At 36.4% G+C, this 19,517-nt stretch overlaps 1 protein-coding gene across 5 annotated transcripts in view; it reads right to left on the bottom strand.

The window, feature by feature from the left end:
• The window catches only part of LAMA2 (laminin subunit alpha 2), a 634,066-nt gene that overhangs the window by 283,217 nt on the left and 331,332 nt on the right, over nt 1-19,517 (bottom strand). For all 5 annotated transcript variants that reach the window (XM_032862519.1, XM_032862522.1, XM_032862520.1 and 2 more), the window contains exons 13-14: nt 7,305-7,406; nt 5,673-5,884 (exon numbers count right to left, since the gene is read on the bottom strand). In XM_032862519.1, coding sequence (XP_032718410.1) covers nt 5,673-5,884; nt 7,305-7,406 — 314 coding nt within the window. The remainder of the gene's footprint in view (nt 1-5,672; nt 5,885-7,304; nt 7,407-19,517) is intronic.

Here is a 19,517-nt window from a genome sequence, read left to right as displayed (position 1 = left end):
GCTGTTGGTAAATGGGATTTTAATGTGTTTAACAGTTTTAAGTGTTATTCATAAAGAAGGCTGCAGGTTTTTTTTTCCCCTTCAATATGGACATGTTCTTTTCTTGATACCAGGCTGCATTCATTTAAATACATAATGCTGATAGGAATAAGGCACTAAATTTTAGAAGTGCATGGACTATCAAAGATTTGTCAACTAAGTCACATGCTTTGGTTGGCTCTTTCCTTTTATTCTTATGACTTGGAAATATGGATAAGATGATGAAGAGAAAAGACACAATTATATAAGCTTGTACTGAAAATATTAGAATCATATCAGAAACATTATCCTGTTACTGACCTAAAGATCATTCTCAGTATTTTTGTTTCACTATATTTCCACCAGAGTTAGATAGGTTAAGCTTAACTAAAATAATAGTAACAGTAATATATAAAATAAATTATTCTTTGAAGCAATAAGAAACTATGATAATAAAACTCTTCTAAATAATTTTTTCTTATCTTTTTTTTTTTTTCTATTGAAGGCATCCATTTAATTCTACTTAAATAAATGTAACTTTGGGCGAGCCACCAGAGGAAGATTTTATTGCTGGTTCAGGTGCTTTATTCTACTTCATTTCTTTCAAAACCTAAGATGATGACTCAACTTCCCATAGTCTCTACCTTGTGGAAGTTCCGTCAAGCACCACTCAGGGGGAACTGATAAATATTACTCCACTCCTAAAAAGGCAAAGAATCATTTAGTGGCCCAGGCAATGTCTGAGTGGGCCATCTGAACAAGACCTAGACATTCCTACCATCATTCTTAGCTCCCCATCAAGTAAGGGAAATAACTGACAGAATTGGATCACACTGAAACCATTCATAGACATTATATTAAATGATAATATGATAATTCATCTCTTCCTTCTTAGCTCTACAAGTATGTACTGCGCACATTTCTAATGTAATATTTATTATACTACAGTAAATGCACATGTCTGCCTTCCATTCTGGAGTATGCCTTTTTTAAATTCAGTGATCATTTATCCACCATGATATCCTCTTTGCTTAGCTTAGAACAACCACATCATAATAATTACTGCTTACTGAGTGTCTGCCATAACAGGGCTTGACAGACATCTCATTTAACTATGAGTGAATGCAGTGTGGTAATTGCGTTATTGTCTGCATTTACAAACGAAGAATCTGAGACTCAGAGAAGGGTTGTGTCCAAGATAATACAGTTAGCCAACAGTGCAGCACAGAATCAAACCCAAGCATGACTACAAAACCAATGATCATCTTGTGACCCTACATTGTCTCCCAACATATTGCTAAATAGTGCGTCAGGTGTTTTTGGTATACAATTTTCTCACCTAGCCTTCAATCTTGAAAGTTAGACATTGCTTCTGCTATTATACAGAGGAGGAGACTGAGACTTAGATATATATAAAAGGCACTGAGTAAATGCTGGCAGACTGAATGAATCCAATATATTTTTTTAAATTTTTATTTATTTGACAGAGAGAGATCACAAGCAGAGAGGCAGGCGGAGAGCCGGATGCGGGACTCGATCCCAGGACCCTGAGATCATGACCTGAGCCGAAGGCAGCGGCTTAAACCACTGAGCCACCCAGGCGCCCTGAATGAATCCAATATTTACAGAATTGATTTGGCTGGTAGTCCAAGACAATAGCAGGGAAACACAGGTGGGTTTAAACCCCTTACCAAGAGCCCAACACCTAGTGAGTTGCATAATTTTATAAAAAATTTTAATGGCTTTATCAGTATAATTTCTTCAAAAAATGATACCTGTATCATTAATTTCAAAAGGTAGATGTGTTCTATGCATTTACAAGGGTTTTTCTAGATGATTTATTACATAAATTCTGTGTAATGTTTTTGGTACAACCCCCCAACACACATTTACTCTAAAAAGTCATATGAAGATATCTTGCCTTGAAACAATTCTGAATTCACTTTCAAACAATAAAAACACATGAAGTGTGTCATGATAAAGTTATGATGGGGGTTCAATTATGCTGTGGTAACAACTCCATATTCTTAGTGACTTAACAGAAAACAAAAAGTTTACTAGTGCAAAATCCTCCACAGTTCTGAGTGAGTGATGGTTAAGGGCGGCTGACCTCTATATGCTGTCAATACTTCAGGTTATTTTTATCTTCTGATAGGTGGATAAGCTCCAGAGAGTCTCATACTAGCAATTCAATGCTTTTCTTGTGTGTGTGTCAGGGGTGGAGGGAGGAAGGCGGCAGGGGGGACTCACTCCCACTCACGTACCATTGGCCAAACCAAGTCATATGACCATATCTACCCTCAGAGGTTAGGGAAATGTAATACTACGAAAGGAGTTGTTTGGATCTGGGTATTTACCCAAGGAAAACAAAAATACTAATTTTAAAAAGATGTATATATCCTATGTTTATTACAGCATTATTTACTACAGTCAATATATGCAAACAACCTGTCTAACAACAGATGAATGGATAAAGAAGATGTGGTAATATATACACAACGGAATACTACTCAGCCATAACAAATAATGTGATCTTACAATTTGTTACAGCATAGAAAGCCCAAGGGGGTATTATGCTAAGTGAAAAAAGTCAGATGGAGAAAGATAAATACCATATAATTTCACTTATATGTGGAATCTGCAACACAGAGCAAAGGGACAAATAAACAAATGACAACAACAAAGATGGAAACTGGCTCATAAATACAGAGCACCAATAGGTGATTGCCAGAGTGGAGGGAAGTAGGGGATAGGCAAAGTAAGTGAAGGGAACTGAGGCACAAACTTCTGGTTATAACATAAATAGGTCATGGGGATGAAAAGTATAGCATCAGGAATATGGTCAATATTATTGCAATCAGTTTGTATGGTGAGAGATGGTAACTACACTTAACGTGAACATTTTGTAATGTATATCATTGCCGAATCACTATGTCATACAACTGAAACTAATGATAATATATGTCAACTATACTTCAATGAAGATTTTAAAAGTAAATAAGTAAATAATAAAATAAAATAAAAAGGGAGGGAATTGGAAATTTTGATTAATTGAACTAATGTCTGCTATAAAGTAAAAGAAAAAAAAAACACAACAACACAGAGCTAACACCTGAGATATTTAAGAAAAGCTGAACAGATTCCTTGGCTTGAGTTAAATATCAAGTGTGCTACTAAAGCTAACGTTTAGATAATTTAGAGGAGAAAGATGTATGATTTGGTTAGGTTAATTTCTATTTCTAACAGAAGGATGAAATTTTTCTGTTTTTATCCTCATCTTACCAATGAGGGCAAGGAGAAAGAAATCAATTAATTTTATTGTATGAGCCTCTCAGCATTCTGGAAAAGGATGACAGTAAAAATTGTCCCCATTTTGGAGCTATCACTATGTGCTTTATTCTCCATGTCTCCAAAGTCTTAATGGTACTTGGAGAAAATCGTACTGCTTTGCAGTGACTAAGGTCAGATAGAAATGCTTCCAATTTGTGTGCCTATTTGCCATTAGCAAAATGCTTTTGCAGCCCTCTAATTCTATTCTCCTGGTGACCTTTGGAAGTTGGCAAGGCAATTGTCCTCCTCTGTATTTCACAGACGAGGTGATTGAAATTCAAAGAGGTCAAAGCTACACTTATGTTTACAACTATTAAATAGCTGAATTGAAAACACAAGTCAAAATCCTGACCCACAGGCTAGTTCTCCTTCAACTATTCATCTGCATCTAACCACACAGCTGGAGGAAGGGAAGTCCCCTGTGCTGAGAACTACCAGAAAAATAAATCTTCCTTAAATACCACAAAAATACCAAGTTTTGTGGAGATGGCTTCAATTTACTTGTGCTTACATACAAACTGGATGCCAGGTCTGAAGCCTACTGTGCAAGACAAGTTGAAATCAATTCAAGTGATGTTTCACAAATATGACTCAATCCACTTGGAGATCAGAGATAAACAAAATATAACAAGTTCATGGAGTGGGGATTTAGGCTGACTGTTTACCTGAAATGGGTAGGCATTTCAAATCTGACCTTGGGTTTTCCTTCTAGAAGGACAGTGCTTTAGGAAACATAGGCTGCAGAAAGCAGCCACCCACTTGGATTAGCTCCAGTGTTGTTCCCATACCCTTGCTCTGTGAACATGCCACTCATACATGGGAACACTTCGCAAGGCTCCAGATGAAGCTGATGATTTTGATCGGTAGACACTGAAATTACCTGATATAAATCAGGAGGAAATGCCTTTGGATAACTAGTCTGAGAAGCAAGGCTGACAAAAATAAATAAGCCCCCTAGCTGCTTTTTGTCAATTTGGTTGTCATTCACATTGAAAGCCAGAGGACTCATCTCTCTGTACTGTTTAAACATCATGACAATCTCTATTTACTAAATGGGAAGAAAACATAATTAATTCCTAAGTGCTGCTTCACATCTTCATGGCATTTTAACCCAGCTTCCAGCAGAATTGCCTATGCAAAAGAGGTACACTGTTTGACAATAGTTCTGTTTATGAATCTGCAGTCTTCTCCTTTGGGAGATGTTAATGATGATTACACTTATTTGAAATGGTACAAGTGAAAGACAAACTAGGCAGCAGCACGAGCAAATGATGGGAGTGGGGGAGCACCAGTATTAAAAACAAAAAACAAAAAACAGACCCTCCTGTAGGTAAACCAGTATTGGAGACATTCCTTTGATTCTGATTACGTCATGTTGTCAGTTTCGGCTCATGCTTCATCATCTAACTCAATCTCATTTGGGGGGAAGTTGGCATGCTATCTTGTGTGTATTCAGGAAAAAAGCTCATTCAGACATAGTTGAAGTTCACAGTTCATTGGACAAATACATCACTGTTTTTAAAATGAAAAGCATAGGAGCCTACAGTCAGTCGGATATGAGCATGTTTGGTTCCAGTTCGAAGTTCTCTCTTTAAAGAAAAGAATGGAAAACAACCAATTCCAGTTAATGAGCACTTTCCATAATTACCACATATAATTTTCACAACGACCCTGAAAGGTAGACACTATAATCTCCACTTTACACTTGAAGGAACCAAGTTTCCGCAAGGACCAATCACTTGCCAAAGGTCACACATAAAATAAGCAATTGAGCTCACTGAATTCCTAGTTAGGTTGGCTCCAAAGCTCATACTTGTTCCTTTACATCACACAGCCATCCCAGCCTTTTATAAAGAGACTTGTGATTATTTAGAGGAAAGTGTTTAAATTTCTTATTACAAAGTATATACTATTAAGCTAGATACATGTTAATCAATTCATGGAAGAAAATACTTTACAAACTACTTTCTGAATATGACTACCCTGGAGCTATACATCTTTAGTTTCCCACAATCTGAGTCATCATAATGGAGATTTTAATTTCCAGTATAGAATTTCTCAGAATGCGGATTATTTTTCTTCACACTCTCTGGCCAAACTGTGAAGGAATTGTCAATACTAGAAAAGACACGTTCCAAAAACACATTCCTTCTGAGTATTTCAATTTTAAAGTTTTACTAGAAACGCTTTTCAGAAAACTAGTGCTCAACTCTTATCTACTATCTGAAGGAAACCTACAGATCTTCAAAATCACTCTTCTACCGCAGGCCTGTTTGGTCCAAAGGAATTGTGCCAACACTGGGAAATGTAGTTCTTGAGTTTACCTGAAGATGGCATCCATCCCAAGGCTGTACGTGATTTGTATGAGGACTCTCTTCAAATTTGCAAGCACAGTCATCAACTCTCTTCTACTGACTGGGAAATTTGTGCCATGAATGGTAAACAATTCTTCTTTAAGTGACAATATATGAGTATGTTCTTCATACGGTTGCAGATATACCTCATCTTGGGCTGTGCTGATTCTCAAGTCATTTCCCTACAGGGAAAAAGAAAGTACAAAAGGGCAAAAGTGTGAAAGGTTTAAAGGGTAAAGAGTATGCATATTTGGATTTGCCACTTAGTGAATGATCCTCAGTAGATTTTTAATTCCAGGTTGGCTTTCCTTTCATTCAGTATATTTCTGGCATACTTGAAAGTAAGAGAAGGCAAATTAACTGTTAGCCTTAACCAGATGAAGGACTAAGTATAAGATTTGTTATGCATGACCTTGCTTCCACCATTAACTGAAAGATTCTTGGCAACCCATACATACACGTGTGATTACAAATACCTTGATTTTATGCAAGTGCACAGTAACTGCATATTTCAAATATATTATTTTATGGTGACTGTGGGTTGTATAGAAAAATAGGGAAGAAAACTTACCACAGTGCAGTGTCATAAGCTTTCATTTGAAAGAACTTTTCTCTATGGGAAAACAAAAACAAACTTGAAAAGCTCTGGACTCTAGTGTTCCCAAGAAGATAATGCATCCTTACAGGGAATGTACGGACTGACCTATGACATTTAGGTTATCCTTCTTCTCTGAGTACATTTATACTAATAATATAGAACTTCACAACATTTTACATTTAGAGAATCCCTTTTATCTTGAAGGAATTCCTACACACACTTCTAGTTTCATAGACACACACACATGCATACATATATTTGTAGTAATATGTATCACCCAGATCTCTTCACCTAATATTGGCAATATGTATGTTAGGGGAAGAATTCTGTCACTGATTTACGTGCACAAAATGTTCAAGGCAAAGAACAACAAGGCATGGTACTAAATCAATTCATTTGGAATCACAAATGTGCATGCAAGTGTGTGCCTTTGAGACTGTGTAAGTGTTGGAGGAAGAGTATGAGAAAAGGGGCAGAGAGCCTCTAAGATATCTTTAGGCCTTCAGCATTTTGAAATTGTCAATGGCCCCCAAATCCTGAAAGCAGTTCTCCTATGTCTTTCTTATCTAAATTAAGAGTTTTGAAGTCAAGATTTAACTATACCTAAATAAACAAGTTTCTTTCTCCATGTGCCTCTGCCTAATATAAACAAAGAAGTAGACCATAAAATCTATCTGGAAGCAAGGAAAGATGGAAAAAATTGAACTATATAAATCAGCATTTGCCTAAACACTTCATCATACTTATAATCTTGGGAATATGGTCAGTATGTTTTTATTTTAAATTCTAAGTCTGGTCTGAGGGTCTACTTTATCACTGGAACCTAATGAATATGCTCATTCTTTTAGATATATCTCAGGGTGAAACATAACATGGGCATAAAAAAATTTTCCAAGATAAAATATTCCCTAAGTCACATGTAAATTAATGTCAAAACCAATCAGGTAAGGAATAACTTAAGAGTGTGAAACAGTTGAACATAAATGATCTGTTCCATACTCTACCTCTAAGATAACCACAATCTGGAGTACACGTTCTGTGTCTTCTTCTTGTTCTTCAAAGTCATATGATATGGTAAATGTCAATTGTCCTCCAGCTGCTGTAAGCTACAACAGAGGAGATATGTAATCATTACAAGATAGGAGATGGGCTATTAACTCATATTTTACTTATTATTTTAAAATCATTTTATTGTTCTAGAGGGTAGGATTTGGAAGAAACAGAAATGACAAGAGTGCAGAGTGAGAATGATAGACATTTCTTTAGCAGTAACCTTTATACGAACCTTACCCATCACAGCAAGCCTGACATAAATATAAATTCATGTATTGTTTTCCCCAGTATTGCAGGCTTGCTGAAATAGGTTAAGCTCCATGAAACCAAACACAGCCCCTCCTGTCATTTTCCTCGTCTATAACTTAACCTTTACAATTCCCAAGCAGAGAAGGATCTTTGTCAAAATTGGGAAATTTCTACCCATCCCTGAGGGTCACTCACTTTCTGTTGGTATGAACACTTTCAACAAAGACATCACTTCATTTGACAGTGACTTTCCATAGACTATAAGCTAAACTTGGAAATGCTGTGGGTCAGAGCAAAATAAAAGAGTAGCAGCAAATTTTATATTATGATTCAATTCAATCAAAACTCCCAAAGAAGATACACTTTTCCCTGTGCAATCAAATATACTTTGTTGGAATGAATGTTATTATCCCTTTTCATTAGACAAACTTCTTTTCTTCCACTATGCATGCCAAGTCCCATATAATGGATGCTTGAGGTTTACATCTTTGACATTGACAGTAACCTTGCAGAAAGGGAAAAAAAAAAAAAAAAAAGAAGGAGAGCAAGATCATTTATAGGACAGGAATCAACACTGGAGCTTGAGTGACAGATTTGATGTAAATACTGCAGTCCTTTTTTAAAAATTCCACTCCAGCATTATAAATAAAGACATACATAAAACAAAGCTGATGTTTTGTATTCTGCTGTTTCCTCCACACTGACACACAGAGCCCCAGCTCCACAGCCATTGGCTCTCCACGGCCTCTTCCTGCGGACCCCCACCACAAAGCAATTCCCGGCGATGCACGGGATGGAGGAGGAGGAACCTGGATTCCTCTCAGAGTTGTTCCGTGGGGAATGGCACATAACTTGCCAAGGCTGATTAAACAGGGTTTCCAAATTGCAGCTCTGCAATGTCTTCTAAGAGCTCATTGCATCGAGCTCTAGTAGGAACTGATATTCAGAAAACTTTTATTCCCCTGTTCCACTGAGAAATAGCACTCCTCTAATGTCTTTTCAAATATAAAATAATAAATACCTGCCTGGACTATAGCACTTGGCAGTCTTGTGAGGAATGAACGGTGAATCTATGTAAAAGGTTTTTGGTTCTATTAAGATAAGCATCCTAAATATTACCTTGCATACTTGTTCAAAATCAGCCAGACCATTTTCTCAAGGAGAAGAGTCTAGACAGGCAGCAGGAAAGAATGCTTTATAGATTTCAAAGGCTGAACTATTTAGAATTTTCTTCATTTATAAAAATATTTTGTAGGACCTAGGGTTGGAATTTGGGAAAAACACCAGGATGTAGATTTATAATGTTACAATAACTTTTGAGCTTCCAAATATATTTTGATCATTTAAAATTTGGACAACATTTATTTATTTATTTATTTGGGGGAATGTGTTTCCCTAAAAGAAAAGGAAAAAAGATCAATTTTAATTCATAATTTCTTAATTTAAAATTACACAAATGTGGGGAACTCAGAATGAAAGGTAATGCCTATTCTGCTCATAAGCGCCAAAGCGAGTGTAATTTGAATATCCAAGCTTTTTTTTTTTTTAAAGATTTATTTATTTATTTGAGAGAGAGCACAAAAGCATGCATGCACATGCACAAGGGAGGGGTAGACAGAGAGGAAGAGGGAGAATCTCAGGGGACTCTGCATTGAGCTTGGTGGACTGGGGATTGATCCCATGACCCTGAGATCATGACCTGAGCCAAAATCAAGAGTCAGACATAAAACCAACTGAGATATCCAGGATCCCCAGAATATCCAAGCTTTTAAGGCTTTAGATGAAATAGAAAAATGTTTGATTTGTTACAACATTTCATTTGTTTATGTTGTTTCTATAGCTACTCATAATAATTATAAAGTCAAATAACATATAAAATAATGGGGGAGGAATGAGGATGGAAATGGGAAAAAGAAACAAATACAGAAAAAGAAAGGGCCCTTCAGCAGGTCAATCATAATATAAAACAAGAACTAAGGAGTAGAATTAATTCAACCTGTCTTCTGAGGGCTTATGATAATAATAATAATAAAAATGAAAACTTGACTTTTCACTCACATTTCATAAAGCAAATTTTCCCCAACTCTTCCATGTATCTTTGATACCTATACTTCGGTACTGTTAGAACCAGTTTTGAATCATCTAAAAATTTGCATGAGTGAATCCATTTTCCTTCCACCTAAGTTATGTGGAAGCAGACCATTTTAAAAAGATGTATGATGATGTGATAAGCTTTGATTTTTTTCCCCGAGTCACAAATATCAATTTCCATAGTATTAGAATCATTGTCTTTTTCATTCACCTTAAAGCTATATATTTATGGCCATTTCTTTTTCTTTTGTTTAAGATATTTATTTATTTATTTGAGAGAGAATGAAAGCACCAGCAGGAGGGAGGATCGATCAGTGGGCGAGGGATAAGCAGACTCACCACTGAGCAGGGAGCCCAATGCAGAGACTCAGTTCCAGGACCCTGGGATCATGTCCTGAGCCAAACGCAGATGCTTAACCAACTGATCCACCCTGGCGTATGGCCATTTCTATATGGCAGCTTAGTCAACTCCTTATTTAAGTTATTTTCAAAAAGGATTACTTAAGATGCCATCCCACAGTTTAGAAGTTGTCTTTCCCAACAAATACACACCATTATATGAAAGTCTTTGTAATGAGTCAACTATAAGACAGCATCTTCTTTTCTGAGGGATATTGGGATTTTGGGGAAAAACCTGTGAGACTATTCAGAGTATAAACCGTCCTTTCCTATAGCTTTTGATGAAGAAGTGTCTGCCTCTTCTCCGTCTATCCACCACTCCATATTACAAATGTCACCTTCACTTGGCTCTTCCATGTCCTTGCTTTCTCACTCTCCTATAATCCCTTTGTTATCCCAATCTTCAATCTCTCCATCAAATCCAATGTACACAGAGCTGCCAATCATCAACCAACTTTATTGTCTCTCCTAAGTATTATCTATGATCTTTGGTTATTTATTATTTTCACTCTCAAACTCAGATATAGGATATTGCATTCATTTTCTTTATTCTTACCCTTCCAACCTTTCTTATTTTTCCTACTGCATCCTTTCACCCCTAGTACTCCATTAAAAGAGTTTCTTGAAAGGTCATTATCAGCTCTATCTAGCAACCACTAATGGACCTTTGGTTCAGTTTTAGTCTTTATTTGTATGTGGCATGTAATGGCTCTTAAAATTCTCAACTCCTTTGTCTTCTATTGCACCAAAACTTCTGTGATACCCCTTCCTCTGACTTGGTTATATCACTGTCTCATTTGTAGATACATTTTTCTTTCTAATTCTATACTCCATGTATGGATGTCTCCAAGACTCTTACTCTTTTGGTTACTGTTTCTTTTTGACTTTTTTTTCCTCTGGTGGATTTTTAAGATTTTATTTATTTATTTGAGAGAGAGAGAAAGAGGCAGAAGAGAGCACAAGCAGGCAGGGAGCAACAGGCAGATGGAGAAGTGGGCTGGGAGCCCGACATGGGTCTCCATCCCAAGACCCAGAGATCATGACCTGAGCAGAATGCAGACGCTTAACCAGCTGAGCCACCCAGGCGCCCCCTCCATTGGTTATAACTATGTTTATACCTGGTTCCTCAATCTGTATCTTCTATCCTGTGCTGTGCTGTGTGTCTGTGTTACTTTACTCAGGCTCCTATAATAAAACACCGACTGGGTCCTTAAACAACAGAAATCTGAGATCAAAGTGTCAGCAGAAGTGGTTTTGTCTGTAGTCTCTCCTCTTGGCTTATAGATGGCCATCCTTACCCTGTGTCCTCACATGGTCTTCTTTTTGTGTTCATCTGTGTTCTAATTCCTTCTTTTTAAAAGGACACCAGTCATACTGAATTGTACCCACCCTAACTACCTAATTTCAATTTATTTTTATTTAATTTTTTAAAAGATTTTTATTTTATTTATTTGACAGACAGAGATCACAAGTAGGCAGAGAGGCAGGCAGAGAGAGAGAGGAGGAGGAAGCAGGCTCTCTGCTGAGCAGAAAGCCCGATGCAGGGATCGATCCCAGGATCCTGGGATCATGACCTGAGCTGAAGGCAGAGGCTTTAACCCACTGAGCTACCAGGCGCCCCACCTTATTTCAACTTAATTCCCTCTTTAAAAATCCTTTCTCCAAATAGTCACATCCTAAGATTCTGAGGGTTAGGACATCCGCATATGAATTCAGGGGCAGGTATACAGTTCAGCCTATAACAGTTTTATACTGAGTGATTTTTTAATAATGTCTCAAACACTCAACATACCCAGTTAATCTTATTATTTGGATCTTTCCAGAAAACAAACTTGATTATTTTCCCAACTTCCATGATTGGGTCAGGTCAATTGTTTTTTTTCTCTATTTCAAATTAGAAACCATAGGTACAACATAATATTGTTTTCTCTGTGTTATTTGTATCAAATTAGTCTCAATCTTATTCTAGTGAAATATTTCTTATCTAACTTTCTATTTTCACTACTACATCACAGTTAGTAGTGAAAGTAGTCACCAAGTGTTTGAATTCAATTCTCTGACCTCACTCATTACTTCTGTTATTGCCTCCCCTAATGAAGGACCTCTAGTGGTCCTGGGACGACTTCATTCAAGTTTCTACATTTTGTTCAAGTTTCTACAGAGTTTTAATACTCTCTAGGATCTATCTAACCCCTTTTCACAAGTTTTGCGCAGAGGTGGCCCACGGCACGGCAGTAAACTCACAAAGGCACTGTGGGATACTGTCAATATTTAAAGGAAACATAAGCAATACTATGTATCTGTTGGATACCACATAAACAACTAGCTTGAGGTACTTCACAGTTTTAACATGGGAAAACTTTATATTCCTTTCAGTGATATTCTCAAAACGTCAAGCTCTGTTTTTGCACTTTCAGCCATGCTCTATCTTTGTCAAGGGAAGTCTTCAGTGGATGCTGTGATAAAAACCAAATATTGCACAAAAATCAATGCGAAACAGGAATTAAAGGTAGCACACTTGTTTCTAGATTTAAAAAGTTGTGTATTACCCAATGGGCACACAAATCCCCTTTAGTAAGTCATCCTAGTTATTTATGGGGAAAAAATTATTACATTGCTTGAACTTGTGTGCATTATCTTTTTAGGTGGTTGCTCAGTTGTTAAAATGCAATGTTAAGTTTTTTGGCCCTCACTACTATGGCATATTCAATTGGTCTAGGAGACACTGCAAAACAACAACAACAATAACAAAACAAAGATAGTAAGAGTACTGTACCACAAATTGAAGTTTTGGGGCTTCCGACTTAGCCCCTATTTGTATCTACCCATTCTCCTACTTTGATTTGCTTCAACTCATTTTCCTGCTGAAATTCTCACTCCTACAGCTCTCTGACTATTCAAATGCTGCTTTTTGGGGGGCACCTGGGTGGCTCAGTGGGTTAAGCTTCTGCCTTTAGCTCAGGTCATGATCCCAGGGTCCTGGGATCAAGCCCCACATCGGGCTCTCTGCTCCGCAGGGAGCCTGCTTCCCTCTCTCACTCTCTGCCTGCCTCTCTGCCTACTTGTGATCTCTGACTGTCAAATAAATAAATAAAATCTTAAAAAAAAATGCCACTTTTCTTTCTCTGGTTGGCTAGTGTCCCACTGGTCAGAAGACTGAGGAGGAAAAAAGGGTTTCTTGGTGGTATTCTCAAAGACTCAGGGGCAACCACAGCAAATAAGAGAGCTAAAAGACTCTATAACAGGGACATCTCTGCATCAACTGTATCATCCATTAATGCTGGAGAATGCATTCTAACTACACGTCCCACGACATTGGTAAGTTACATGTACCATGGATAACTTCAATTTTCCACAATTTTAGACTCTGTAGACTCAACTTACAAATTTTATCTTTGAGAATTGCAAATTTATCCATTTTGGGGACAACACTAGAGCACTGCTTGTATTGCCAATAGAACATTTCATTTTCTCTTGCTACTGAGGAACAAAACTGCCACTCTTCTATTGGCCAGAGAAATACAATTTTCCACAGACAGAAGTAAGTGTAATTCCAGCTTACATTTAGAAATTCTTCCATTTACTGGATAGATTATATTTATCAGAGATGAAAGTTGTGTTCCTTTTCAATACAAAGAGAAAGTGAATTTAATGAGAATAGTTCATTTCATGAAGGTCTCCAAAGACCTAGTGTTGTGTTTTTTTGTTTTGGGGGGTTTTTTGCTTTTTTTTTTTTTTTTGCCTTTCTTTATATCCATTAAGCAAAATTCTCTTCAAGAAGATTCAGTTATCAAATAGAGAGGCACTGCAAGGAAAAGGAGTCATTCACTCCCAGCGATGGTTAATTCTAAGCCCTTCACTCTCCTGATCCTCAAATTCACCCCATTAAGAAAAGAGCAACATAAGTAGCTGTTTCCCATGAGTACCTGTTTTAATTCTACCTTCAGGGGAAAGAAACAGCTTGTTTGCAAGTAACATTACAGTTACTATGCGATATATAACCTAATGTCACACATAATAATGTAGTGTGCATGCAGCACATTGCATTAAAGATTTAATGAGGCAGGAAAGTTCTCCCTCATGAGTGGAAAAGGCTAAAGGTAATTCATAAAGCTAAGCTTTACATCAGTATTTAGTATCAGGCTACCTGTGTTGTAGCCTCCCCTACCCCCAATCTCAAGAAATATGAATTGAAGGGTGGGTGTTCTCTGGTGGACACTATATATGGGGGGAAATTCTTTCTTAAAATAGGATTGGATTATTGGGTTGTCTGCTATTAGAACATCATCTCTCTTATTCCATTAAATGGGGTGTAAAATCTAATATTTACTTTTGCTAACCAGAGCAAATATTTCAGGAGGGATATACAAAAATTGGAGAGGAAAATTCTGTAATATGGAGCAGGATAAATGAAACGTATATGTTAATTTCAATTTAGCATCACAAACATGGCAAGTGGTTCATCTTTCTAGATTTTGAAGTTCCATAGCATTAAACTCTGAATATGTGTCCCTCCCTCCAAAGTGTTTATTGATGCATCTGTTCATGGAATTCCTCTTTAACATCGAAACAGAATTTCATGTTTTGTTATGTTTTTCTGTACATTTATAACATTGAGATAAGAGCATGTTTCTCTTCTTTCAAAGTTTGATAATTAGAAAAGAACATGTGTAAGGGGATGTTGAATTAGAGAATGGGCAGAATTTACATAGGAGGTCCTAAAGTCACATCATCTTAATGCGTATGAATTTTGGAGGGTCAAAGGAGTACGAATTTTGAGGGGTCAAACAGAAACAATGCATTCTGGAAACATTGGCTTGGAGGGCAAGAGACCAAGTTAGGTAGTCTAGGAGATACAAAGAGGAGAATCATGAGGATTTTCCTGCCTGCCTGCCTTTATTCCTCCCTTCCTTCATTTCTTCCTATCTGTCTGGTTTTCCTGCCTCCTTCTTTCATCAATCTCCTCCTTTTTTTCCTCCCCTTCTTCTCCTCCCCACTCTCCTCCTTCTCTTCCCTGCCCTCACCAGCTACAACACATCCTCCTTCTGATTATTTTTTCACCTTTAGATATGGCCACATCCAACTCGATAATTTTGCATTCCTTTGTATTTTGTTATCAGCTAAATTTCTTCAGTATCCAAAATAGGGATGAAAATTATCAATGTGACTGTGCCAAGAACAGTTTTATGACAGGCACCCATCAGAGATTCTCTCAGTGTGACACCAGCTGACCAGTCAGTGTCCCTGGAGCCCAGTCTCCTAACTGCTTAATGGAGAAATCAGCATGGACTTCTTATATGAATTTGTATAATATAAAATAACGCCAACCTCTCTTCAGCATAAGCTTCATGTCTTCCATATAACAAAGTAAGGCCCAATTTTACGGTCTCTATACTCAGTTATGATTCAAAACAAATGGAACTGTAAGGGTTTGATTGGGTAAGAATGTTTCTGGCTATAACTGAAAGCCAGACTGTTAGTGGTACTTATATAACAAGAGGGCCAGAATTAAACAGATCAAGTTTTTAAATATAACAAACAGACTATTCCCTCCTCCACCCCACCCCCCAACTTCACAGATTTCTACAAACACTTAAATCCATTTGGGGGCACTTAAAAATATAAACACCCCATAAAAAGATTTGCTAACCATCATATAGAAGATGATGGGGTACGGTATCCCGTAAACAAATTAAGATTTAGTGTTTCCTCTAGGTTTTCTGACTGAGAGAACTACTTGTTACTTTGTGACATGCACTGATAAGTGTTGAGTTGAAATAACACCATCTCAACAGATGTAAGTAAATGGTAGCAGCCAAATTCTCCAAACTATTTTTTGTTATCAGGCCCAGACTCAAAAACAGGATCTTTGCAACAGCTGCTTGTCTTCTGTTTACTTACTTAAGTTCGGATGGAATGTTCCATTAGTACTCTTGCTATGGGTTGGATTAACTTATGTGTAAATATTCAGTACAAAAAATACATGTAATCCATAATTATGCATTGATCTAATCAAATAAGCTGTAAATTATGGTTTTATATATGTAAGTTTCTTACTGACTAGGAACTTAATATTTTTTTTTAAGTTCTCTGCCAAGGAAACAGAAAACTGCATGCTTATGACATACAACATGAATGTTGGTTAAAATAACAACATACATTTTAATCCAAGTTCCATTAAGTTAAAGAAAAACAGGCTTACTATTTTCACATAAATGATAAATGAACATACACATTTTATACACTTATGCACACAAATTCTGGTAAAAAAAAACTTGTAAGAACACTGTAAAAAGGAGATCAATAATGCTATTTTCTATTTCAATTCTAAGTTTAGCTAAATCTTAGTGCTTAAGCATTTTGTCCTGTAAGAATATTATTAACTTTGCATAGTATATGGCTATTGTATAGCCTTTCCCTTCTAATTGCAAGAGCGGGAATAAACAGAATTCTGTTATAAACAGAATTTCTATCTTTCCATAGACAATGCTCAATATTTATACTTTCAGGAACACTAAATATGGCTGGAAGGGCTGTATGCTTAAATGAGCTCAATTAATTCCAGGTTATGTTAGTTCAACAGAGGTTATTTTGAAATAACAGTCAACTTCCTACAAAAACAGATGCCAGAATGTTAGTCCCGGAATGCAATTTTTGATTCAAAATTGATCTACCACTCTTCCTTACCTCTTTTCCCTTATTCATGAACTTGGCAGGTGATTCTTTATTACAGCAGTAGAAACTGGTTATGAATTTGGGAAGAAAAGATTCCCAAAGATGCAATGGAAACTAAGTCACACCCCAGAGGAGAACCAATAGCCTAATAAAATATATTCAAGTGTCATCTTCCAGAATGAACAGATAAAGATTTGCATTAGTTATCTAACATGTCTATTAATGGGGAAATCAGATATAAATCACACAAAAGATCAAGTTCATTCCTGAAGATTTTTCAGATCTGGTTTTGGATTCTGGTTCTGCCTTTAAATGTTGTATGGCCCTTGGGAATTTATGGTTTCATAGACTCCACTAATTTTCCCTAAAATGAGCTGAATTATACCTCCCTGTGAAGTTTGATCTTAGGGTGAAATGAGGAAATATACACAAAGTTCTCACTTGGTACCTAGCACATAGTATATAGTCAATAAATATTGTAAATCATACTCTTTTAATAAGGATAATTTTCAAAATTAAAATACGTACACACTTCACACTAAAAACATAATCATAATGATATGTATTTCATGATTCTAAATGCACTTTGCAATCCTAGGGTTTCTAGAAGAGATCACACTGTTGGCAGGATTCAGACTTTATTCATGTTTTAATGTTTCCCTATGGTACTTTGCATAAGCATCTTACAGACAGTAGATATTGCATAAATATCATCTGAATTTTAATCAAATTCAACACCATATATCATTTCAATGTATTATAGATGGAGAAGGCATAAAAAACCAGGACAAATTTGTACTACCCTCATGAGATAACTTGCCAGTTGTTATTTGAATAGGCCTTTATTGGTTTCTCTATTCTTATTTTTGTCAGTCCTAAAAACAGACCAAAGGAAATATGGCTATTTGAGTTTTCTGGTGATTTGAGCCTACTGCAGGAACTTACCATACTGCTGACTGACAAACTCAAAGTGCGTTTATTTTAAAATAAGGCCCTTTAGCATTTGGGAAGTTTGATCTGAAGTTGGAAGGAAAAGTCAATATTTAAGTCATTTAGACATTTACACACATACAGCAACTATATGTCATTACTTTCACCAGATTCTATATGCTAGGATAATAGTGTAAATTCCAGCACTCGCTAATACATATTTTATAAGTTACAAATACATTTTCGATTATGTTCTGATATATTGGCAAACAATGTACTCTCTGTATTAAAAAGACACCTAGCATTACAGATTCCAGGAAGCAATGAGCCAAATGCTCATAACTAGTCAGAGCACATTCTTGACACCACTGTTTAAGGGAGTAGTTGACAAATTAGAGGTCACCCAAAGAGGTGTGACCAGGATGCTGATGGCTCAAAAAGCAGAACAAGAGGTTTAGAAAGGAAATGGAGATCTTTAACCTTAAAAATAGAAGACATAGAGAAATCATGATTGTTTTCTTCGAATGTCTAAGGGTCTATTATGTATAATAAAAAGAAAACTTGGTCTGTTTGTCACATAAAATTGAAGTCCATACAAGGAAGTCGGGGGGAGATATTTTTTGATCCTGCATAAAAATTAACTTCTAATATCTAGAACTGTTGAAATGGAATGAGCTTTGTAGGGTGTCCATATCTTTATAGATATATGAATAGAGGTCCAACTGCCTGGGTGTTGGAGAAAGAATGCCAATATCTGCTAAGAGTTTGGATTAGATTTGATATCACTGGCAATTTGCAATTCCACCATGTTAAATTTTACAGCTAATTTACTAATAGTTGGTTAATTAAGTATCAGGGTAACTCTTTTCAATTTCTATTGTAGAGTACCAAGATAGTAATTAGCTTTATATATCTCTGTTCCTTGCTCTGTGGTTTTAGAAATAAAATACTTAGGTGACAGGGCAACATATGTCATTAAGAGAATAGTACTTGCATAGACATATCAGAGATTCAGAATGGCATAGTGCGAAAGAGTACAGGTTCTAGAGCTAGTCTTGGGGAAGCAGGGAGTAGTCAGATCTGCCACTTACTAGCTTTGTGTAACTAGGTAGAGCAAATTATTTAATCTTTCTTTGTATCAAGTCTGTATCGGGAAAATGGAGAGCATGCAATAGTAAATGACTCATAGGGTTGTTGTGAGAACTCAAATGAACAATCTAGAATAGTGTTTGATACTTTATCAATGTTTAGTAAAGGTTAGCTGCTACCATTGTTTTGTTATTGTTGCCATTTTGAAAAACAATCTCCAAAATTTTTTAACTATTCAGAGCAAGTTTCTCTGACTACCACCATATCATTGGGACACATCAATATGATCTGGATGTTTTAAGCTTGAAGATAAAAACATTCGCCACTTTTTTTAAGCAAGATATAGATAACATAAAAATATCATATGTTTCAAAATTTAAGGGGACTGAGCCATACAAAAATCCAGTTAATATTTATATTGAACTTTAGAATTGAAATAGCATTTTTGCATCATTTTATTGAATTGCCAAAAATCTTATAGTGTAGGGTTATGATTATTATTATTACATTGTAGACATGAGGAAATTGAGGCCTTAAGAGTTTAAGTTTTACAGTTACACGGTTACTTTGGTGATACTGAGATGTATTCTTGATTTATGCTTACTTTTTAAAATACTCCCCCCTCAAGACATCTCTCAAACACACACACACACACACACACACTCCACACATTCTCACTCACTCTCAGTGTGCAAGGTGTCTATAATGCAAAGACCATGTGCTTCAGAATA

The sequence above is a fragment of the Lontra canadensis genome, unplaced genomic scaffold (assembly GCF_010015895.1).
Source record: "Lontra canadensis isolate GAN:19392208 unplaced genomic scaffold, GSC_riverotter_1.0 scaffold23, whole genome shotgun sequence".
In the NCBI taxonomy this organism is placed as follows: Eukaryota; Metazoa; Chordata; class Mammalia; order Carnivora; family Mustelidae; genus Lontra; species Lontra canadensis.
Note: the sequence above shows the minus strand (reverse complement) of the source record. Positions and strands in the feature narration are given on the sequence as shown.